We start from the raw sequence: 25,381 nt of genomic DNA on the forward strand, positions 1-25,381 counted from the left end.
ACTTGGGTTGGACAATGTCGTTCGCTTTTTGTTTTTCATAATTTTTTTTCCGTTTTTTTTTTTTTTTTTTCCAAGGGTTATTTTGCATTTTCTCTTCCTCTTCTTATTTTGTTTGCTAAATGTGTTTCGTCTTTCTATCGCTTTATATCTCTTCTTTTTCTCATAATCATAATCATCATCATCCTCCGTCATTAATCTTCGTGTCCTCGTCTTCGTCTTCTTCGTCCTCTTTTCTTACCTTATCTCGTTATCATGTTTACTTATTTATTTAATTATTTTTTGTCATTTTTCGATTACTTTTATACGTGTGAAAATGAAACGTAGAGAGATAATGAGTAATAATCAATCAATCAATCAATCAATCAATCAATCAATCAATCAATCAATCAATCAATCAATCAATCAATCAATCAGCCAATCAATTAATCAATTAACCGTCATACGAAAGAAGAAATTATCCATAGTCGACGCAACTAATTGCAGACGTACAAGAGACGCGGTTTTCTTTAATACATAATTAGTATCGTAGGGACAAAAGCTGCGTGTATGATGTTTTGCGAATGGGTGTGTGTATGTTTGTGTGTGTGCGCGTGTGTTTTTTTTTTTATGTATACCATATTCTATTACATACATATATGTATATGTATAACATACGCGTTGTTTTAATTAATGGTTAATGCACAATGAAAACTAAAATAGCATTCTTTGTCGCTTCGATATTCTTTTTGCTGTTTTTTCTTTTTCGTAATGTTCTCGATTTTTTTTTCTACCGGGGACCCGCTGACTGAAAAACAAATATATATATAAAAAAAAAAATATATATATCACAAGCCCTGTCGCTAATTTGCACATCATTATACTTTTTTGCTTCTGTAATTACGGTAATTTTTTTTTTTTTCTTTTCCATCAAGTTCCTTTCGGCTGAATTTTTTTTTTGCCGCTTTCTTTCGCAATCGGATCCCCGGTCCCGCAAACGATCTGTCTATGTCCGAGTGATATAATTATTATTATTATCGTTATTATTATTATTATTGTTATTTAAATGTATAATCTTTCGATTATTTAAAATATTTACAATGCTAGTAAAACATTACTAAAGTTTTTGTTACTTTTTATTTTCTTGTTGTCGTTTCTTGATTTTTTTTTTTTTGTTGCCTCCGGTTGTTCATGTCTTGTTTCGTTTTTTATTTTCCTTCTTTTTAATTATTACATACTTCAATCATTCAATGATTATACTTCGTCGTTAAAATTATATTATACGTAAATGCATGTACGTGTGTATATAATGATTGCGGTAGGCTGGGTACGACGTTATATCGGATAATATGTAATATCGCTTGTCTAAATACATTTTATAATACACATAATAATTATACAAATATACGAATAAAAATAATCAATCACGTTCTTTCGCGACTTTTAAATACGTATCGTTCGCATTGTATGCACGGAACAGAGGTTTGATTCGTTGATATTCGTAGAAATTTATCGCGTATGCGAAGAAGGAACAAAAAAAAAAAAAAAAAAACAACGAAGAAGAAGAAACGGAGTAAAAATAATAACCTTAACTATACATCCATTGTCACGGAGTTAATTGAAAACAGCGGCGGCGTTGCAAAAATCTCTGTCGATAAGCATTATTAGCGGAGAAAGATGTACGTACAATTATTTATATGCAAGAGAATAAGAATAAGAAGAAGAAGAAGAAAAAGAATTTAAAAAAAAAAGAGAGAAAACGGAGTTCTAATATTTATATCGTCGTGGTGACAAAAATTTTTCCTTCTCAATATTATATAATAACGAGAATAAGAAAGTCCCGAAATTTGAGCACAACTTTCTTGCAATATTAATTAAACATGTTATACCTAATATAAAATTGTACAATTTTATACGATTATTTTTTTCTTTCTTCCAACCGTTTTGTTTTTTATTTATTTATTTATTTTCTTTTTAATCCAAAACAACGATTATAATCATAACAATCATCACAACGCGCGTGTGTGTTTTTGAGTAAAAAATAAGTCGCTTGATAAAAGAGAAACGCATATTTTTCAAATCTTTCTTCGCGGTGAAAGAAAGGTAACTGTTATCCTTTTGTGTTGGATCCTATTCCCTTCGCTTATGCTCGGTTAATTAATAAATAATATGTGTATATATATATATACACATATACACACACACTTGTATACCATAGACGCGATATTACACATTGTCTCCGCTCTATATGTATAATTCAGCCCCGCTCCGCCTTCGCAGGTCTTGGACCAAAATTTTGTGACACTTTCTATTTTATTTATTTACTTCTCTCTTTTTTCCCCCTATTCTTTTTTTTTTCCTCTTCCTTCTATATGCGTATATATATATGCATATATCTGTATGTATATACATATATTCTTTTTTTTCTCAAATATATACATATATTTATACATATACGCAGTTTTTTGTTTGTTTGTTTGTTTGTTTTTTTTTTTTTTTTTCCTCTGTTAATATTTTTTTTTCCCTTTCAACAACACGATCTAGACTAAAACATGTGTGTACATATAGAGCAACAACAACAACAACAACAACGACAAAAACAACAACAACAACAATAATAATAACAATAATAATAATAATAATAATTGCATCTAATAATATCTTATGGTAACATGTATTATCATATTTATCATTATTGTTATTATAATAATAATAATGTTTTTTCTTTTCTTTTTTCAATCGTTAGTATCCTTCGACTTCTTCTTTTTATTCTTCTTCTTCTTCTTCTTATTCTTCATTTTCATCTTCTTATAATTTATATCGTTATTATTATTATTATTGTTATTGTTATTATCATCATATATATATATATTTATATATATTATCGTTACATAAAATTTAAATATCGATACGTAAATAATTATGTATATTAGCCTAAAGTGTGAGGCGCGGCGCACGATGGCAAAGCGAATTATCATTATTATTATTATTGTTATTATTATTATTATTATTATTATTGTTAATCTCTATTTATTAATTTTTTTCCATCATCTTTTCTCTTTTCCCCTCATACGCGCGGCTGCACGGGAGCTTCTTCTCTTCTACGCAATTAGATAGATATATAGATAGATATTAGATCCGTGTGTGTGTGTGTGTGTGTGTGTGTGTGTATATATATGTGTGTTTTTCTGTACGAATGAATGTGTCGAGTGGATGCGAGTGTGTGTGTGTATAATATTCACTCAATAAGACCGCGTGTCCTGCGGAAACGCCCTGTTAAATCAACGACAGCACGTGCGTGCTTCCTCACTTTTTCCTTCACATTCTATTGCCTCGTCGTTTTCGGTTATTTTATTTTATTTATTTTTTTTTTGTTTCTTTGTCCCTCTGCAATGCGTTATTTCGCTTCGTTGACTCGAACTTTTGTTGTTATTTTTTTTTTCTTTTCTTCGCTTTCACGTCGCGAGAGCGAATTAGAGAGCGAGAAATAGAGAGGTAGATGTAGAAAGAGAGAGAAGGAGGAGAAGAGAGAGAGAGAGATACATAGATAGAGAGAGAGAGAGAGAGAGAGAGAGAGAGAGAGAGAGAGAGAGAGAGAGAGAGAGAGAGAAGAGAGGAGACGGAAAAAGACGAACAAAAAAAGAAAAATATCATTCTCCCTTCGGTTCCGATTTTTCAGACTCGCAATGTGACGCGACGAATGATGTTAAAACGTTTGAACACTTTGGGTAAATATTAAAACCGGTTACAACTATAAGCTATAGTATGTATATATATATGTATATGTGCACGTTGACTTTTAATCCCATTTTTCATACTCCTCCCATTTCGCATCGTCAATTTTTCGCGTTTTTTCACCTTCCGAGCAGTTGACGAAAAATTAGCCGAATTGAAAGAGAGTGAGAGAGAGAGAGAGAGAGAGAAAGACAGAAAAACGTTGGATAAACTTTGTTTCCGCAACGACGACGGTTACGATGATTTTAATTATCCTCAATAGCGATAACGTCGTTAACGATAATAATAATAGTTATTACTACAACAACAACAACAACAACAACAACAACAACAACAACAACAATAATAATAATTATCGACGAAGAGCAGCAACAGGGCGTTTCCTTGTATGCAATTCACGACGCGAGGCAATCGCATTTATAATATTGTGTAAACCTTTTGAGAGCGTATTAGAACGAGAGAAGATTAAAGAATATGAAAAAAGTAAACGCATAAAGTTGTTTGCCCCTCCGTTCAGTTTATTATCTAAACCGAATATATTATATTACATATATATTTTCGAAGAGAGAATATCACGTTTTCTTTTTTTTTTTATATTCTATTTTTTGTCTTCAGATTGATATATGTATATGTAATATAAATATAATATAGTATAGGTATAATGACGGTGGAATGATAAAACGCGTCGATTTTGTCAGTAAAAATGTATTTTAATAACAAACAACAACGAAAAACGAGAAGAAAAACACGAAAGACAATTCAATGGAACAAGAAGACAAACGATGAAAAAAAAAAAAAAAAAAAAATCGATAATAATAAAAAAACGTAAAGAATTTCCACAAGATTTCATTTTAAAGCTGCAGCTGGACGAATACAAAAATTGTAAATACGTATAATACTCATTCAATATACATATATATATATATATGTATATGTATATGAATATTCATATATATATATATATATATATATCTGTATATGTATATACAGAACGCCTTAAAATTATAATATCATACAGAATGTATATGCCGCAAAAATTATTCACACAATTATAATATGATATATACGATCGTCGTCGCGATTTGTTAAATTGGAAAAAATGCGGAAACTAGCGAAACTTGATTAATTTTAGCGTGATACTGCACAATATACATAATATAAGTCTAATTTACAGATTCATTCCTCTTCCGCGTTTCTTCTTTTTCTTCTACTTATTCATTATTCATTATTATTGTTAATTCATTATCATTACCATTATTATCGTTATTATTATTATTATTATTGTTATTGTTATTGTTACCACTACTGCTATTGTTATTATTATTTTTATTATTATTACTAATATTATTATTTTCTTGTCGTTTCAATCATTACAATAATTGTTAATTTTTCTCTATTCTCGTTTCCTCTCTCTCTCTCTCTCTCTCTCTCTCTCTCTCTCTCTCTCTCTCTCTCTCTCTCTCTCTCTCTCTCTCTCTCTCTCTCTCACTCTCTCTCTCTCTCCCTCTCTCTCTCTTTCTCTCTTTCTCTCTCTCTCTCTCGCTCTTTATTTCGTTTTGTAGTAGTTAGTAGTAATAATCTACTATTTTTCTCGTCATGTATATATATTCATATATATTTATATATATATATATACATGTGTGTATATATATTTATGATCATATATATATATATATGTATAAATATATACGAATATATATATGAATAACATAATAGTAGTGAATACTGCAAACGCGCGTTGTGTGGTTCTTTCTAATGTTTTTTTTTTTTTTTGTTTTCTTGTTTTTTTATTTTTTTTTTCTATTTTTTGTTTTTCTTTCAAGATTTATTTATTTTTTTTTCTCTTTACGCTGGTTTTATTTCCCTTGAAATTTTTTGCACACGTTTTATACGCATATGTTCGTATATATATTACCAGAATTTTTCTTAATTTTTTTTTTCACATCTGCTTCCTCTCTTCTCCCTCGTCAAGTAACACGGAATATATATAACACATATTACAACGTATATATTATCATATAATATATATACGCGCGTATGCATATTGCCTACATAATATATAATCTCGTAAATTAAATTATTATTTATATGTATAATTTTTTATTCTTTTTTTTTTTTTTTTCTTTACCTTCATATTTTATATGGTATATGCATAATAATAAGAATAACGCGCGCGTGTTTGCGTGTTTTTGCCTTTGTGTATGTGTGTGTGTAATAACTCGCGCTTCGATTTCTACGTATGCCTATATAATGTATATATAGGGCGTGCCAATTATCTAGCATACTGGATGGTATTTTTGTGGTCGTTTTTTTTTCTTCTTCTCTTTTTCTCCTACCCCTCGCAGGTGGAAGAGATAGAAAAAAAAACGAAGAAAACACGCGTATGCTGTGAATAAAAAAAAGAGAAAAAATATATATATATATATATATATATATATATATATATATATATATATATATAGAAAAAGCACACAAAGAATAATGGAACTTGACGAATGACGTGAGAAAGTAAAAGATGTAAACTATGCGGGATTGACCGTAAAAAGAGGAGGTAAAAAAACGAATTTGAAATTGATCAAACATTTTTATACCTTGCGAGAATAACAATAACAATGAAAATTGTTATAGCGTCAGGATGTGTGAACTTTCTTGTCTTTCATTCTCTCTCTCTCTATCTCTCTCTCTCTCTCTCTCTCTCTCTCTCTCTCTCTCTCTCTCTCTCTCTCTCTCTCTTTGTCTCTCCGGCTATACGTAAAATGGGACAATAGTTGACTGATGTGTAAATATAATAATGCGAGAACAATGACAACGATGACAAACATGGTATCAATAACAACGTCCATTGCAGAAGCATTCATATTCTTTTTCTTTCTTTTATTGTATTTTTTCATTAATTTTTAAACACTTCTCTGTCGCTGTTTAAAATTTCGTTTTCTTTTCTTTTTTTTTTTGGCTATCCTTTCTCCTTTCACTTTCCATTTTTTCGTTAGTATTTCACCACATGTCGCAGCACTTGAAATACAGCCGATGCGCATACTATGTATAACAGATATTATATATTATTATATAAGAGGTAATAAGCACGCCCCGTGTAAAAATGTGTATTAATATATGTATGCGTGTCGTGAATGCGCGCGCGTGTGTTTCTAAGTATGCGTATATGTATGCGTGCGCGAGTGTGTGTGTGTGTGTGTGTGTATGAGTGAGTGTCTGCCTTGTGTTTTTATATATATGAACGTGTGATTGATGCGATTGTTGTTGATGCGATTGTTGTTGATGTTTTTTTTTTTTGTTTTTTCTTGTTGGTTTTTTTTTTTGTATTGTTTTCTTAAATATATATTTTTTTTTTTTCAATTTTCGCGGTGTACTTTATTTCTTATTATTCTTATTTTTCATTCTCATTCTTAATCTTCCTTCTCTTTTTCTGCAAATGCTAACGCGTGTGTAATGAAATTAGCATTGTTACTGTTGACTATATATACATACATGTATATATACATATATATATATATATGTATATAATTTATATGTATATAGATCGTTTAGTAATAAGTTTCTTGTTCGAGCCAGCCGCCAGGGTTCCGGCGGAGGTAGAATCGTCTCACCTCGTCGTATACGAAAATCGAAATCATGAACGGTATCGCCGGTAACCACCACACGAATCTGTAATTCAAGAGATGCGTAAGGAAAAATTTGAGAAAACGAATAAGATGAAGGGAGATTCTATCCAAAGCAAAAAATGCGACATGAAAATATTGGAAATTTTGAGATTTCTTTTTTTTTTTTTCCACAGATGTTCGATTGACGAACAAGGAATCCGAAGTTTCAAAAAACGCCACCTGGTGGCAAAAAATTATATTTCATCCAACTGGGTCATATTTAATATTAAAAGTAGTTCCTTGTCGTATATTTCGTACTTTGAATCAACTTAATGCGATAAAGTGAAAGTCGGATAGCTTGCAAGGGGTTCTCTGGGCTTTGATACTCGTGTATAAATCACCGAAACCAATCAGCTGATAGCCCGGAGCGACGCCATGTTGCTTCTAGTCACGCGTAAGCTTTGGATCCCAAAACGTGATATACTGTTCTTTTTTTTTTCTTCTTTCAAACAATCCTTACGACAATGAATCAGGATAAATTTATGTGTGAATAATTACTTGAGCGGGAACATGCGCAGTCCCTTGTCCATTCCCGGTGTGTAGCTGAGGAAAGCAGCCAGGGCTGTTTCGAATACCAGGCCGAAATTCAAGGCCCAATTTCTCATGCCCTGATGTATTATCGAGTTCCTGCGTGTCTTACAGACGATCAGATCGGCCCACTGCACAATCACGATCGATACGAAGAACGCCGTGTGGCACGTGAATTCCAACGTCTTTCGGTCTCGGAATGTCTGCAAATAAAGTATCATTCGTTCGTCAGTTCATGTTGATTAGCGTCGATTTTTAATTATATCGCTTCGGGTCATCCATCGGGACAAGTATCGCGAAAAGATGAATATATTCACGTCGAATACGCCGTGGATTTTACTTTGCGAAACCTAACCTTCCGTTACTTCCGGTCACACTGTTCCGCTCACTTGAAGTTTTCAAATATCGATAATTTTCACATTTCATCATGAATTTTGACGAAATTTGGTACGTGACTCTTTGGCGTTAGCACCTAGCTCCCTGAATTTTTTAGATTTTTTATCAAAATGGCGCAGCGACGCGACCAGGCATAAAAAGATAAAATTTCTCACCCATTCTTGGCCGTAGCTGTCCGTGAGATCGTTGATAGCCTTAGAGTCCCACTGTTTCCTGATACCGAACAGTTTCGTTGGTAGGAAACCGTTCTCAGCCATAATTACGAAGTAGACGAAGAAACCGGCGGCAGCTTGGATCATACCGATCTGTCCGTAAGCCATTGAGATCAGCCTAAGCGGGGCATCGTAAAGGAGAACAACAATTTAAGGGCTGTTTTTGGGGTCGTTAAATTGCTGATAGTTGGAGCGTGAGATAAAAAAAAATATGAAAAAAAAAAACTAAACTAAAGTAGAAAAAATAAAATTAAAAAAAAATTATTTTCCTCGATACCAATGCGCTGTCTATATATTTCGTCGAATGCCTACATTCTATGTGTATAATAGCGTACCGTACGAGTACATAAGCGATAAAGAGTCCGATTGAAAAATTGAAATTTGCGAAAAGGAATTTTTCAAACTACGCTGGGTGTTTATGAAATTGTTGTTGCGTTTGCGTGTGTTCTGTTTCTTCAAAATTATTTATTCATATCCCGTTAATTCAATCAGCCACAAAATCGTCTTTGTACACGCGTATAAAATAATATCGAGAGATTATCGGGTGACTTGCGTAATTGGCAGAATTGAATTGTCCGGGTAGCCAACTAAATTCTCAAAAATTCCCTAGGGATCGTGCAGTTTGACGATAATCTCTCGGTACGTGCATTCTTCGAGTTTAATTTTTCAGTTTTTTTTTTTTTTTTTTTTTTTCCGTTCTCTGGTGTACGGATCACATACTAAACCGTTGCGAAAATTGTATATTACCGTTGTGTTATACGTGTGTATGTATAATACATTATACGATAAAACAGCTGCGAGCTAAGGTGTGATTCATTACATAAGCCTTGCCTTTATAATTAGTGTGATGCTTTGTATAAATAAATGTGTGGATAGATATATATTATGGACAAAATGCATTACTCACCGGTATTAATCGATGACAATGTAGCGAGCGAGAGAGAGAGAGAGAGAGAGAGAGAGAGAGAGAGAGAGAGAGAGCGAAAGCGAGCAAGTGAGAGCAATGTTCTTTCGAACGCTTAATGTTTTTTTTTTTTTTTTGTTTCGTGTCATTTTCTTGCATGCCAGACATATATGTTGTATACATACGATGACGATGACGATGCAGGCTTAAGCATGACGTCAATATCTCACTGTGATTAAAATCTTTCAACATCGGTTTCGACGTCTTGCCGCTTTTGTTAATTTTTTCTTAATTTTTTTTTTTTTTTTTTCAACAATTTAAACTGCACCGTGAGATTTTGATCGATGCATTGCGGCTGGCGGTATAGGGAGATTTTCAAGTAACTGTGCGGTGATTTGAGTTGGCAGCACTGAGCCTACGGCTCAACACTAGCACGGCAGCCAACTTAATTCACTACAAATCCCCGGGGATTGTACAGTTTCACGATAATCTCCGGTTACTTATTTATAAACAAATTATAGATAATAAGCAGACGTTAGTTTCGCACACGTACACGTACACAGGGTTAAACAGGTAATAAATTATAGAATAATATTATATATATATATATAATATATGTAATGTTATTTTGTCTTGAGCGGTACGAGGCGAGAATATTTAATTTTTTTTTTTATTGATTTCGCAAGGGATTATTTCTTAACCTACGAGATAAATTTCGCTTTTTCATTGGTGCCGATTCAATTTGGCTTGTAATAATTTTTTTATAAACAGTGAACGTTGATATTCGACAAAATCGTATTGCGAAATCAATTTCTATTCGTAATATACGACGATGACGATGACGATGATGATTTTAACGGCGATATTATGACGTGAATGTGCACCGATGCAAGAGTGATACCGTTTATTTTTTCATAAAACGAGGGTAGAATTGTATTATTCTTATCATTTTCTTCATTATATGTATATACGGATGTAGCGCGATTTGTGAATTGGGAAGAAGAGAGATAGAAGAGATTAGAAGCGAAGATATAGATAAGACAGCTGCGATAAATGTATGCGAGAAAGAGATAATAGTTTTTTGGGTGTGAAACAGATCTGAAATGGATGGAGAAGAAAAATCGTTGTAGCAATTTAAATTATACGAATTTGGAAGGATATTTATAATACTATTACTGCGCTAATATAGTGAGAAGGTGAAAAAAAAAAAATTGGAAAAAACATACGTTCAACTATAACGAGAATAATAGATATTATACAAGTGCACGGAATATACGCGACGGTCTGATGAATTTGTTAAAAAAACGACTAAATCACGGACGAAAGACAAAAACATAAATAAAAAAATCGACGTCGGTTATGCGAATGCTGAAATTTATTGCACAGCTGACTCTCGTTAACTTGTTTCGCGTTAAATTTCCGCTATAATCAAACCAGGAATGTCGCCGAGTGTCAGAGCCCGAGGAGCGGGAAGTTACGGAGAGTCAACCGCATAACGAGATCGATGAGTACACGGTTGAAATAAAATGTTCCAGCAGGTTGACTAAAATTTTCTAGTTGATTTGACAATTTTTCAACAGTTTATACGACCAATTTGAATGTTAAAATTACAAAAATTTCTGTCATATTTACTGAAAGAAATTTAACAATAAACACATATATAAAGTTGACCTGCCGGGACATTGTCTGTAGTTGATTTTTTTTTTTCCCCCAACATATAGTAATAATAATTGTGGCGTTGCTGGTCAAGTCTATATACAAAAATGTGCATGTACGATTATCTAATTCGCTAAATATTTGCATACTCAACCGAATCTATAATATGTAAAGATTTTCACGCAATACATATAACAACGTCCTTTACATATATTAAAGCTGTAACTTTTTTTTTTAACGTGTATATATATATATATATATATATATATTATAAACATTATAAAAATTAAATGGAAGAAGAAACGAAATACTATCGGTCACGATAAAAAACATGGGGAAGGCATCAATAAGAAAATCAAAAAAATATGATTAGGCAAACAGGAAAAAACTGAGACGCAGAAAGACGAAAGTATTGCGTGAGAGAAAAATCTGTTGTGTTTTTTTTTTTTTCATTTTTGTTTTAAATAAAAATAATAAAACGAAAACCAGAGAAACAGACGATCATCAGGCATTCGGCATTCCCAATATTTAGTGTTAAACGTGTATAAAATTTGACAAATGAATCCGCTCAATTATCAATAAACTGAGTGTAAAAAAAAAATCGGTGTTTCTACTTCAACTGTACAGTGTACACGCTACATATTCTTTTAAATTACGACAACAACAACAATAATAATTGTAGTAATAATTATAGAGATTATTATTATTATTATTATTATTCGTGTTATTATCGTGTTATTTATATTACTTTAGAGTGGCCAAACATTATTATTAGTGCGTCTTAATTGTGGCCTCGAATCGGAAGAAGAAAAAAAAGTTTGAGATAATTAAAGGATAGAAATAAAAAAACAACGAATAAAAAAAATAAATCAGACACGCTTATTTTTGACTGTTTGCCGTTTTTTTTCCATTCCGTTTCGTCTCTGCAACGAAAACTCGTATCTAAAATACCTATTCTATTCTATTCCATTCTATTCTAGTCTATTTAAAATTCTATTCTATTTTTTTTTTTTTTCTGTACAATAAGGCATCTGTGTGTACTAAAAAATCTATAAGATCGTACAAATCAGATTACGATGAATTTAGAGAGAGTTTTCAAAAAAAAAAAAAATTTCACTGCAAATTTTTCTAACGTATAAGAATTCAAACTTTTCAAACACGACGCGTCAAGATTGCATTGGTGGTATGCCTACGCTTGATGATAAAGAAGAAAAGTGATGTCTGAAAATTATTACGTCACATATGAAAAAATTTATATCCAACAGCGTAAACTGATTTGTCTTTTCCCTACGAGTCAGTCACTTTAACAATGCAGTTGAAAATGCATTATTTTAAACTTATTATATACACACACACACACAGATATATGTATATATATATATATATATATATATATATATATATATATATATATATGTGTGTGTGTGTGTGTATGTACGTAATACATTATAGGTGTGAAATGCAATTCTAAACTATACCTATTTTGCATATCACAACAAATACGCGTCCGTACTTAAGCGCAAACTCATCCACTGCATATAGGCGTTAATTCTTTGATGCGTCAAGCGCGATTTTCTATAATATTTAATATTGAAAACGATCTCCCTTCTGTCTCGTTTGATAAAACAAAACTTCGTTGTACGTAAATCTGTGTAGAATGTGAAAAAAAAAAATATTCCTAAAAGTTGATAATTTGTCCGAGCAATATATGTATGTATACAATTTTTTTTTGTTCTTTCTTAAATAACAATATCTCAACACACTCGCGTTAATAACTAAAAAATGATAGTAATTTCACGCGCGTGTGAAGGGAGTTTTTCTTTTTTCTTTTTTTTTCTTTTTTTTTCTACATTATGAAATACCGCGACATACTTTTCTCCCTTTCCGATTATTCGCTATTAATTGTTTTCCATTTTTGTTTGAGAAAAATTGAGAATGAGAAGAATAACGATAAGAAGAACGAGAAGAAGTTTTACATTGATAGGGAAATTATATTGAAGAGAGTAGGAAAAAAAAAAAGAAACATGGGTAAAACAAACGTAGAGAAGGGGGTTGGCCACCCTGTGAAATTTTTCCTTCCCTGTCGGTTTTCCTTTTACATGAAATTTTCTCTCTTTGTTTTTTTTTAATTTTTTTTTTTTTTTTGCTTCTCCGACTTGTTTTTCTTTCTTTCTCTTTATTTTTTCGATCGTTTCGTTCTAGTGGCAGTGGGGGTGGGGGGGTGCAGGGTGCTAGGTTCGGTCAGATGGGGAACACCCACCTTCGGTTGACAAGATTGTCCCTGTAAGGATCGCGCGGCTGCCGTTTCATAATGTCCGACTCCGGCGCCTCGTAGGCGAGCGAAATCGCCGGTACCTGTGCCATTGTTCCAACACCAATAGTTAGAAAAATTTTACGATTCATCTACACCTATTCGTCGTCTTTCTCGTCTTTGTCGTCGTCGTCTCTGTCGTCGTGGTAGTAGCGGTGGTGGTAGTTTCATGCGAGATGTATCGTTGCAACAATTTTAAGGGTATAATAATGATAATAACAACAATAATACGCATCCGTCAAATTTTACTACATATTATACCCTGATGATGTAAGTTTCATGTATATATACATATATATAAGTATAAATAACGATATAAATACATGGCATTGGTATAATTAATAAGGTGGGTGTGGTTAATAATAAAAGAGCTGGGCTTTCGTCTCCATACTGATAATAATAATAATAACAATAATAACAATATCAGCTATTATTAAAAGAGACGGAAATATATGCAGGGGACGAAACAACGACGGATGGGTTTGAAATTTCATAACAACAGATGGACGAATCTCTATTTTTCTCGCAATTCGATATAGAGCTGAAATATTTCTTCGATCTAAAAATGGGTTGGAGGGAGCCGCGAGGGGGGGGGGGGGGCGGAGGAGGAGGAGGAGGAGGAGGGAACAACGGTCGAGAGAATTAATTGGTACGTGTGACAATCGACACGGGAAAATGATCAAAGGAGAGCCATAGAATTAGAAGACAGTTGAGACAGATTTTTATACATACATAATAACGATGCTGATGATGATAATAGTGATGATAATAAAAACTGTAGAAAAAGTGGCTAAGAAATGACTGGGAGTTCTAACGAAAAAAAAAAAAAAAAATGAAAAGAATCGTGTTAGGGATAGGTATGTGTTGATAATCTATCGGAAACGAGGTAAAGATATCCAAAATTTTTGGTCGATCATAAATCGTACGTAATATGAAACACTGCACATCGACACACAATATAATAATATTATATATACCGGCTATCACACGAGTATATAATACATGACATCGAGTATTGAACCCACGCATACACACACACACGCACGCAGGTATACATGGATATGTATAATATGCACAGGGGTATAATATACAGGGTGGGGACTTTTCGTGTGATCCGTGGGGTGGTTTTTTTTTTTCTTTTTTTTCTCTCTCTTTCCTTCCATTTTTCCACGCCGTTCCCCCGAGTAGACTATTTTGTCTCTTTAATGCATTTAATTTGACGCTACGTTGGTTTTTTTTTTCTCCCTCTCCAATAAATCGCGCGTTCTTGTCAAAAGAAAATTCCGACGATCGGTGCGTTATTTTTTTTTTTTTTGTTCTTTTGGTCGGGAGTTGGACGAGAAAATAAAATAAATAAATAAATGAATGAACGATTGAAAAACGAATCTGGTGAAAAAATTGGCGAAAGATGGATTTAACACGCAATTCCCCATGTATATATATATATATATATATATATATATATATATAATATGTACACATGTATATTATAGATTGTAAATAATGAACGAGATATTCTCACTTTGGTAAAATTCCGATACGATGGTGAAAAAATGAATTCAACAGAATTCCAAAATTTTAATCTCTTTTGCTCGGAACAAATTCGGTTGGAGATTAGAAGCGAGAATGAGAAACGAACAAATATTGGCGTGACAAACTTGAGTTATGCGTACACACATATACATACATATGTATAATGTAAATAATCACTCAATCAATCAATCAATATATTCGGTCATACTCTTATTATAGGTATACTTGTGGAACTTTAAGAAAGTTTGAGAAACGCTATGACATAATGGTTAATATAATAGGTGATAGAATAGTATGATGCAGGATACGAGATAAACGTTAGGAATAAAAAGAAGAAGGTGAAGGATTTGAAAAATGGATTAATCAAGTATGTGTAATTGATAAATAAAAATATAAAATAGCAAAGTAATCTTACCTTGACAAACGAACGAAATTGTCGATTTTATCGCACGTATTTATTTCACGTCTATTCATTTTGATTGCTCCATGATTTCTTTTTTTTTCTATATTATACCCAACGGTGTAATACGATAATAACGATGATGATAATGACCATGACGATGATGATGACGATATAATATAACGTACCTAATCATAATCATAATCCTAATCCTAATCATCCCTGCGTCCCTGACGGTTTGAGTTTTTTTATTATATTATATTCTGTGTGTTTTTTTTCTCGCTTCGCGCAGTCGCTCGTCTCTCTTTGATTATTAGATTATATTTATTGCGAAAATTGGGAAAGGAAAAGAAGCAACGACGCGATAAAAAAAGAAAAGAAATCGGAATTTCTTCATTTTGCAAAATGGGTCAGCGGAGGAAGAGAGATCATTCCGAAAGAGAGAGAGAGAGAGAGAGGGGGGGGGGAGAGAGAGAGAGAGAGAGAGAGAGAGAGAGAGAGAGAGAGAGAGAGAGAGATTGCGATATGCGAGGGTAAGAAAAAGTATATATATATACATACACATACTTGTATATGTTTTATATATAGATATGTGTAGGTAAAAAAAAAATTGATGGAAAAAAAAGAAGAATTAATAACGTTTTGTGAGTGGTAAACCATAACTAGTACAATATAATAATAAATATGAGACAGCGAATAATTTAGCATTGGTTTTGAAATTTTCTTTGTCAATTCTTCAACCCCTTTCCTTTCGTCAATTATCTGGGCAAGCGTATTTATCAAAAATGTTTATGAATTTCGTGAAATTTGAAAATTGACGAGGCGATGTTTTTCGTTTCTTTTTTGTTTTTTGTTTTTTGTTTTTTTTTTTCGTTTCAATTCTCCTCCTTTCGCTATTATGTATAGAGTTCAATTATATACGTTTCAAGTGCGTGAATTTTGTTAATTTCGTGGCTAAGATAAGTGAACTGATAACGAAAGAATTGCAAAAGCGTAATTAAGATGCATAATATGCACGAATTGGGAATAATACGATGTGTAAGAATGGTATAAGAAAATAGTAGTAATAGTAGTAGTAGTAGTAGTAGTGGAAGTATAAAATAGCTTCAGTTTTATACGTCAAATGTATTTGATAAAGAGGCGGTGATTAGAAGAAGAAGAAATTTCATAATCTTGCACAAGCCAAGATAAATGCGAAAGTGATGAGTTATAAATATATATCATATCGTGTATGTGGTCGTAATGATGATAGCGATAATAATAATAATAATAACAATAACAATAACAATAACAATAATAAGAATAAGAATAAGAATAAGAATCACAGTGTATAAATATAAAATCGTGTACAGTCAAGGTTTTTTTTTTCCCTTAAAAAGAAGTTGCCACTTTGTTATCTTTCCGAATGAGAATAGAAAACGAATAAAAATGGAAAATATTTCACTTTCGTTTCGGATTTGGAATTTATGTTATATTGCTCTTGGATTACAAATCGATTTGTATAAAGAATTTTTTTTAAGAACAACATAATGAAAGATGAAAAAAAGAGAATCTAGAGAATTAAGAAAAAGGTAAAGTACTGACAAGTTGGAACGTTTTCGGATGAGTTTTATTAATGCCGGTTATTGTAATCACGAATGTAAAAATAAAAAAAAAATAAGAAACGAATAATCGAAGGAAAAACTGTTTCAACTTTTTGGTATTAATGAAATATAAAGTAGAAGAAAGAAAAAAAAAAAAGGGAAGAATACAAAAATAACAAATGCGAATATGTATGTAATATTGTAATAAACGTTGTGACAATTTCTTTTCCATAGAAACGGAGAACGTCAAAGGACTCCTCGTGTTATTTGTCATGAAAATTTCCTTCCAATAAAATATGAAAGAAAAATCCTGCGTATTTAAGGATTCGAGTTTAAAACCTTGAACCGGTACGGTCGATAGTTGTTCGTAGGGTGATGATATGGGGGTGTTACCTTTCGTTAACTAGCTTGTCAGTGAACGGGTTTCGTGGTTGTCGCTTCATAATATCACTCTCAGCCTCCTCGTAGGCTAGCGAGATTGCAGGTACCTGATATTTCACATTATACCAATATATAATATAAGCCATCAGTGTATACGAAAAAAAAAATACCAATTTTATACCTCTCCATTAACAACAATAATAATAATAATAACAATAATAACAACGATAAAAAATAATAACGACGGTGACGTTAATCTGAAAAAGAAAACGATAATAAATAAGTAAAATATTAGAGTGGTCCTTGAAACGGTCATTTTGAATTTCGACCAGCTCGTCCCCCGAATTGGTTCCGAGTAATTAAAAAATAATTCCCTATTTTTTTAAAAGATTCTTGGATCATTTCTAGCCCGTAAGAGAAACCCTCGTATAGCAAATTTTATCGAAATCTGTTCGGTGGATTTAATTTTGCCCTTGAAGGGGTTAAAATGAGGAAATTTACCCTCTTACGGTTTAGAGTTGAGATAAAATTTGAAAAAAAATTGGGAATTATTTTGAAATTATTTCAAGCCAATTCTTCTATGTACTTCTATAGGCGGTAGTTCATCCCATGGATGACTACCTGTACTTTTACTTTTACCGGTCAATAAATTAATAAATTAATTTGGGCGGATGAACCGGTCGAAATTCGAAAATGATTTTTTTAAGGACCAGCCTAGTATGTACGAATGTATTTTGGTTATCGATGCGGCGGTATGAAAAATAAAAAGACGGAAAAACTATGTGATCGAATGAGACGATTGTGAGGTAAAATAAATAGGGAAATCAATATTTTGCTTTAAATTTTTGTAGTTTCTTCATGAGATTCGTGACGATTGCCTTTTGTCATTTTTCCAGCGTGTGTGAAAATTGGAAATAAATAAATCATTTGGCGCGGTTTTGTCGCGCTGGGGTTGAAAATATTCACGTATTATGTAACTACTTCGAATCTCGGAGTGAATGAATAAAACGAAACACGAACTGAATTACGGTAATAATTTAAAGACGAGGAGGCAAAAAAAGAAAACAAAAAACAAATCGAAAATTATATATATGTGTAATACATGTGGGAAAAAATGGGGGGTTCGGGTTGACAAAAGATTGGTCAATTTGATGAATAAATGCGATTCTCATGGGACGGCAAGGCATTGCTATTTATGGTGGTGGAAAAGGGTGGGAAAGGTGTGTCGATACATGGGACGTGATTAGGGTTTTGAAAGGCGCTGGGGTACGTTACAGATGTTAGTTATTACAACTGGTCTCAGGATATTCATTCAATCATTATAATAGTATCATTAATAATAGTAATAATAACAACAACAACAACAAGGCGAAATGTGCTGTTGATAAACGTCAACGGGACTCCAAACTGGCACAGCAGCAAACTCGGTTATGCTTCCTGTTAAAAATTGTATCAATCGTACAGCAAGACGTGAACAATTTGACCAAATGCTGTATGGTGGAAATTTTTCAGAAGTGTTGTTACGGGATTTCGTTTACGTCGGGACCGAAGGCAGCTTTTTGTTTCCAAGAAGAAGAGAATAAAATAAAAGAAAGTTCTAAATTAGGATAACCAGTGATTGAGATCGGTGAAAATTTTGAAACAAAAATTCCCGAAATCCGGTTTCAAGTATAAAAAACAAAATCGGTTCGCCGAAATTAAACCGTTGTTTCAGCAAGTTGTCGCTGAACGGGTTGCGTGGCTGTAGCTTCACGATGTCCATATTCCAGGCACCTGTATTTATCTTAACCTCCTTTTGACACAACAATAATTACGTGAAATGATCGTTATACCTAAGATGTGAAAAATATTTATATAGGTTCTTCGTTTTGCGTCTCGTTTTCCTATATTCGCCAATGTAATGTATACCTATATTGTAATATCATCATACTTTCGCAAATTGTGTACGTGTGTGTATATCGTGTGAATGATTTATTTTCATTCGTCTAAATTCACGAGAGAGCAAAGTTAGTGTAAAGTTTTTACGTTTAAAAAGTAGTTTTACTTTTTACGGCAATTAGATTTAGCAATTAACCCTTTCAGTCACGCGATTCGTTTTTTTTTTCCTATTGACACAGAAGTTCAATTGTACGTTTCTTTATATTTTGCGATACGCTGAATACGAATCTGATGTCAAAAATTTAACAAACCAAAAAACAACCCCCAAGGAGGGTGGAAATGAATTTGCATTGAATTTTGTAAATCAAATGGCGATTCTGAGATCTCTGTTTGTCAACCAACGAATTCCAAGCGTTTTTAGTATACGTTTAATATCAAATTTCTCCGCTAACGAATTACATTCACGAAAATACGTTTTCCTTTTTGCATATGTTCATTTATAACAATTATACACGATTACGGATTCACAAATAATCCTAATCATTGCAAAGTTTAGGTATTTGTTTTTTTGCCTGATAATGCAAAAAAATTCAGGATTTTGCCTGGAATATGAAGAAAACAGAAAAATGACAAAAATAAGGAAAGAAAAAAGGGTACCACTATAGTGGCTTCTGTAACCGAAAGGGTTAATTATATACGTTACGTGTATGTACTGCTAATTTGATTAAATATATACAATATACATGTGCTGTATAAAAATACGTAATTGGGGAGCTTCGCCGAGCGTTCTATACGTCTAGATAATTTATCTACTCACACATACACAAAATATTTATATTTCAAGATTATAAATATTTCATCAACGGTAAAGCGACGGAATTTCTACTATTGGATAAGAAAAACAACAAAAAAAATGATTAAAAAAAATTAGACAAGTAATTTTGGCTTTGAATTGATTTGTTTGTTGTTTTTTCAAAAACCTTTCGTTAACGAGATTGTCGCACAACGGGTTTCGGGGCCTCCTCTTCATTATATCAGACTCTGATTGCTCGTACGCCAATGAGATTGCCGGTATCTATCAATCGTCAAATACATATAAGCTCATTCCGAAGTTCGGTTGCTAAAATCTATATGGAAGAAGTAACGCTAGAGAAAAAAAAGAAAAAAAAAAAAAACAAACTAGAAGAGGAGAAAAAAAGATCACAAGATTCAAGAAAGACCAACATTGAAAGACAAAAAATTCTGCTCTGTTCTTGTCTCCGAATATATGCTGTTGAATGAATTTTTTTGCACCTATAAAAAATTTACGTGGACACAGAATATACATATTGCTGAAAAACGGTATTTGTTTAAAAGTTGATTATATTATCAATAGCTAGCACCAATGTTTAACCATCGTTATAAAATTCTTTCTTGTATACTTGTAGTTTTTATTTTTATTTTTTAAATTCGTCAAAGTTGTATCAGGTGGGATCACCATAATCGACACATGCATGTACGAACGAGTTTACACTGTCGACTTCATTGCGACGAGGTTTCCGTTAAATATTAGTGCGTAAATGAGTTGCTGGGTGTAAAAAACTGGAAAGGGGGGGGGGGGTGACATAGTAGAGTTTTTGAAAATGGTTGACTTACCATGTCGGTTCCCAAGTCGATGCAGAGGATGGTTACGGTTCCAAGGGGCAGCGGAATATCGCAGAGAATGAAGGCGAGGAAGGGTGAGATCTCGGGAATGTTCGAGGTGAGCGTGTAGGCGATTGATTTTTTCAAATTGTCGAAAATCAGCCGGCCCTCCTCGACCCCCGTGACGATCGAGGCGAAGTTGTCGTCGAGCAGAATCATGTCGGCGGCTTGCTTCGATACGTCGGAACCTGCGATGCCCATCGCGACTCCGATGTCGGCCTTCTTCAGCGCCGGAGAGTCGTTAACACCGTCGCCTGTGCGCCAGAAAAACGTTACTTGTATCAAGTTGCAGAATCGGTGGGGCAAGATGGCGGCGGGCCGGGCGAACAGCTGATAGGCTTGGGCGAATTTTGCCAATAACGAGGCTCGGAAGGCCTCGTGCAGGCTGTCAGCCTCCTATTTTGTAGCAATCGGTTGGTGGAGGGCGAGGGGTTAATCAATCTCATCGATTTGATGTACACCTGACCTCAGGGTTACAAAGATTTTAGAAGATTTCATCAGATTTCACGAGTGATTAACCCCTCGGTGGTGGGTAAAATGTGCGCGGAGGGAGGAGTTTTATTTGTAAATACGGAGTCACCGTGTTGCTTTAAGCGATATTCTCACCTGTGACGGCCACAATGGCTCCCATTCGCTGACAACCCTCAACGATGATCAGCTTCTGTTGCGGCGAAGTACGTGCGAATACAATTTCTGTGTGGTATCGCAATATTTCGTCCAGGTGATCGGAGTCCAATTCCCTCAGTTCCGAACCGTGGATTACAGCCGCTTTAGCCTCCCGCGGATTAACTTCGGCTACCGGTATGTTCAAACGCTGCGCGATATCCTCGACCGTCTCGTTTCCTGGTTTGTTGGGTAAGGAGAAAAATTTTAAACTGATTTTAAATACAAAGAAATTGCGACGTGGTGGTTGAGATTTGATTAACCATGAATTCAGCACAAAGTGTGGAGGAATTTCGACGCAACGATTGCCACGTTAACAATGAGGACTATCGGGTATTCTTTCAAATCGAAGAACCAAGTGGAACTTGAAAGTACCTCGCGAACGAAGAAGCCTTTGAATGATTTCGCGAGGCTTGAAATTAATCGAAGAGACTTTGAACCGCGGTACTACACGGTTTCCGTAACCTCTGTGTCTACGCCGAGAAATCGCCTTACCTTCAGAAATAATACCAACGGATTTGGCAATGGCTTTGGCAGTGATAGGATGGTCACCAGTGACCATGATGACCTTGATACCGGCTGACCGGCACTTGGCAACAGCGTCCGGCACCGCAGCCCTGGGCGGATCGATCATGGACATGAGTCCCACAAAGCGGAGTCCCTCGACCGGGAAGTTGGGGTCATCGCAGTTGAATTTGTAACCAAGTGGAAACTTGTCAGAGGGTAGAACAAAGTCGCAGAAACCAAGAACACGCTCGCCGAGTCCACCGAGTTCGAGATACGCGTTGTTGAACGCCTCCTTCATCTCCTCGTCCAGTACCTTCTCCTTTCCGCCAATGAATATGGTGCTACATCGGTCGAGGATCCTCTCTGGCGCGCCCTTCATCACAAGAAGATGTCGGGGGTCGTTGGGATCGTCGGACTCGTGAATGGAGACCTGGTACTTGTTGGTGGAGTTGAACGGTATCTCGCAGACCTTCTTGTTGCGCTTCCTGACGCCCATCACATCGCCGAGCGCGAGTTCCATGCACTTGAGAAGCGCGGCTTCGGACGCGTCGCCGTTCACCTCCTTCTTCAGTATCGACAAGTTGTCCTGACCACCTTTGAACTCGGCACGATTACAAAGCGCCGCGATCTTGGCGAGCGCCTTGAATCCCGGGCTAGTTCTGTCGTACTGAACACCGGACTGGTCCTCGGTCGTGTCGGCCTCGATGATCTGGTTGTCGAACCACATGTGAGCCACGGTCATCCGGTTCTGCGTCAGGGTCCCGGTCTTGTCCGAGCAGATGGTCGAAGTCGATCCCAGGGTCTCGACAGCCTCGAGGTTCTTTACCAGGCAGTTCTTCGAGGCCATTCGTTTCGCCGTGAGCGTCAGGCAGACGGTAACCGTGGCCAGCAGGCCCTCGGGGACGTTAGCGACGATGATACCGATCAGGAAGATGACGGCGTCCAGCCAATGATAGCCGAGGATGAAGGCGATGACGAAGAAGGTAACCCCCAGGAATACGGCCACTCCGGTAATCAGATGAATAAAGTGATGGATCTCCTTGGCGATCGGCGTTTCTCCGGTATCGAGTCCGGACGCGAGTCCAGCTATGCGTCCCATCACCGTCTGGTCCCCGCAACAGATCACGACTCCCTTTGCCGTGCCCTCGACGGCGTTCGTTGAGAAAAATGCCAGGTTCTTCGTCTCGAGTGGATTCTCATTCGTGAACTCCGGGGACCGGGATTGGGGCTCGGACTCACCCGTCAGGGAGCTGTTGTCGACCTTGAATCCCCGTGATTCTATGATGCGGATGTCGGCCGGGATCCGGTCTCCGAACTTCACTTCGACCACGTCACCGAGCACCAGGTCCTCCGCCCGAAGCGTCAGCTTCTCACCCTCTCTAAGGACGGTCGCGAATTGGGGCACCATGTTCTTGAACGACTCCATGATCTTGCTCGACTTGCTCTCCTGGTAGTACGAGAATATTCCGGTCACTATAACCACCGCCGCAAGGACTATTCCTAGGTACAGGTTGTCGTCGTTCGGGTCCTCCACCGTCGACGCTTGGATCGAGTACGCGATGAAGCAGAGGAACGCTCCGATCCACAAAAGCAGCGCAAAACCGCCGAACAAGTTTTTGCAGAATTTCACCCATTCCGGCGTCTGCTTCGGCGGCGTCAATGCGTTCGGTCCATCTCGTTCCAGGTTCTCCTTCGCCTTCGCGTGGCTGAGGCCCTGATCGCGATTAAAAAAAACCATGTTTAACCTTTCCCCGTATTATCTACTTCACGAAACAATTTCCAACAAGAAACAAAAATATTCTTAGAGACGTTTTTTATTTTTGCTATTGTCAAAGTCGGTATCTTTTTTCCTTTCTTTTTTGAATAATTTGAGAAGAAGGGTTTATTTTCGAAACAGGTTACGTACAAAGTACAGAAATAATATTTAGGATTCTTTTTTTTTTATACAAATGTTGTATGACATGTGTAATTTTCCATAATCCCGATCATTGACGCTTCCAGACATTTTCCGTGTACACAGTTAAAAATAATTCGATACTTGTGGTATGGTGAAAAATTAGGTTAGTCGGTGTTAGGAATTATTGATAGACGACGTTAGAATGTTAATTTTCGACAGCTTACCTGCCGAAATTTTCTAGAGAATTTTCTACGTTCAAGACGTATACTCACGTTTTCGGGGTGCGTGCTAAATCTCTGGTATAATTCCTCCGGTGTGATTTTATGAAAATCAATGTCCAACTCTTGTTTCAGATCATCCAAATTGTCCCCCTTCCGCTTTGGGTTCTTCCGCCGCGACTGTTGATTGTTAAAAAAAAAAAAGAAAGAACCACAAGTTCGTTTTTAGATCATTGCGCTCATTCGACCCACCTTGTAGATCGTTTTACGTCATTCTACGTCAGTCTGTGTCGATCGTTAACGATAAGTCCGTATGACCGTGATACACGTTTCCGTCTATTACTTGACATCAGTTTATTTCGAACCGTTAGCAGAATCATTTTTCTTGTTTTTTCCTTTTGTCATTCACGCGTCAAACATTTTTCACGTTTGTCGAAGCAGTGCAGCTGATTTTCTCACGACTGAATTACCGATTTATTCCGTCCGTTTCGTTTCAGTCGAATTATTTCGAATAATTTTTTAGATTCATTTTTTAAATAATTCAACAAAAAGAAAAAAAAGAAACAGATTAAAACTGTGTGATAAATTTATTTACAAAATGGTATCGGTTATAATAATTATCTTAGTAATAACAATGATGCGGAATATTTAAGCAACAATCGCCGTGAAAAATAAAAAAACAAAAGATACGTAAATACAGAATACTATAGAAATTGTGCCCATATAGAAAGGAAAACATAAAGTCGGACAAAAAGAAAGAGTGGCAACGATATCGATCAATTATTTACATTGAATCAAAGAATAATTGGTGTAAGAAAGGAAGAAATTGTTAATTTTATCGTAGCTGTGCAGTGACCGTCGGTTTTGTCATTAGAAAATTGACAAAAAATTTATCACGAGTTATTATTAGAGGATTACGAAGGCTTGTGGTACAGGTAAAAAGACGTGGAGGTTGAGAGAGTCGAGGTTGACGATCGGGAATTTGTTTTTAGCGTGCTGAGCGTGTAGAGTGAAAAGTGTGATTTGTGAACCCATAATTCGAAGATCATTTCACAGGAAATGAACGAAGATTTTGTGACTAGCGACACCAATCAATCCTAGGGAAACCCATTCGTACACAAGTTAACGTTGACCATCACCGTAGAGGAAAAAAAAATTTCTTTGTCTAATTTTTCACTTTTGATTGAGAATGGAATTGGAAATGGCTGATTTCCTTTCAGATCAATTTTACCGACACAGATAAAAGCGTCGTTCTGCGTCA

General features: G+C 35.1%; 1 protein-coding gene across 7 annotated transcripts in view; it reads right to left on the bottom strand.

Annotated features, from left to right (window-relative positions):
- Window positions 1-25: 25 nt before the first annotated feature.
- Window positions 26-25,381, bottom strand: part of Atpalpha (sodium/potassium-transporting ATPase subunit alpha) — a 56,798-nt gene continuing 31,442 nt past the window's right edge. For 4 of the 7 annotated variants that reach the window (XM_046635643.2, XM_046635647.2, XM_046635648.2 and 1 more), the window contains 8 exons: window positions 24,175-24,300; window positions 21,994-23,719; window positions 21,442-21,678; window positions 20,788-21,089; window positions 17,287-17,381; window positions 8,450-8,624; window positions 7,869-8,101; window positions 26-7,374 (listed from right to left, as the gene is read on the bottom strand). In XM_046635643.2, the coding sequence (XP_046491599.1) occupies window positions 7,254-7,374; window positions 7,869-8,101; window positions 8,450-8,624; window positions 17,287-17,381; window positions 20,788-21,089; window positions 21,442-21,678; window positions 21,994-23,719; window positions 24,175-24,300 (3,015 nt within the window). In that variant the 3' untranslated portion in view covers window positions 26-7,253. Of the gene's footprint in view, window positions 7,375-7,868; window positions 8,102-8,449; window positions 8,625-13,326; window positions 13,422-17,286; window positions 17,382-20,132; window positions 20,228-20,787; window positions 21,090-21,441; window positions 21,679-21,993; window positions 23,720-24,174; window positions 24,301-25,381 lie in introns of all 7 variants that reach the window. The other 3 variants (XR_011177666.1, XM_046635644.2, XM_046635645.2) reach the window with 3 other exon arrangements.

This window comes from Neodiprion pinetum, chromosome 7 (assembly GCF_021155775.2).
Source record: "Neodiprion pinetum isolate iyNeoPine1 chromosome 7, iyNeoPine1.2, whole genome shotgun sequence".
Lineage (NCBI taxonomy): Eukaryota > Metazoa > Arthropoda > Insecta > Hymenoptera > Diprionidae > Neodiprion > Neodiprion pinetum.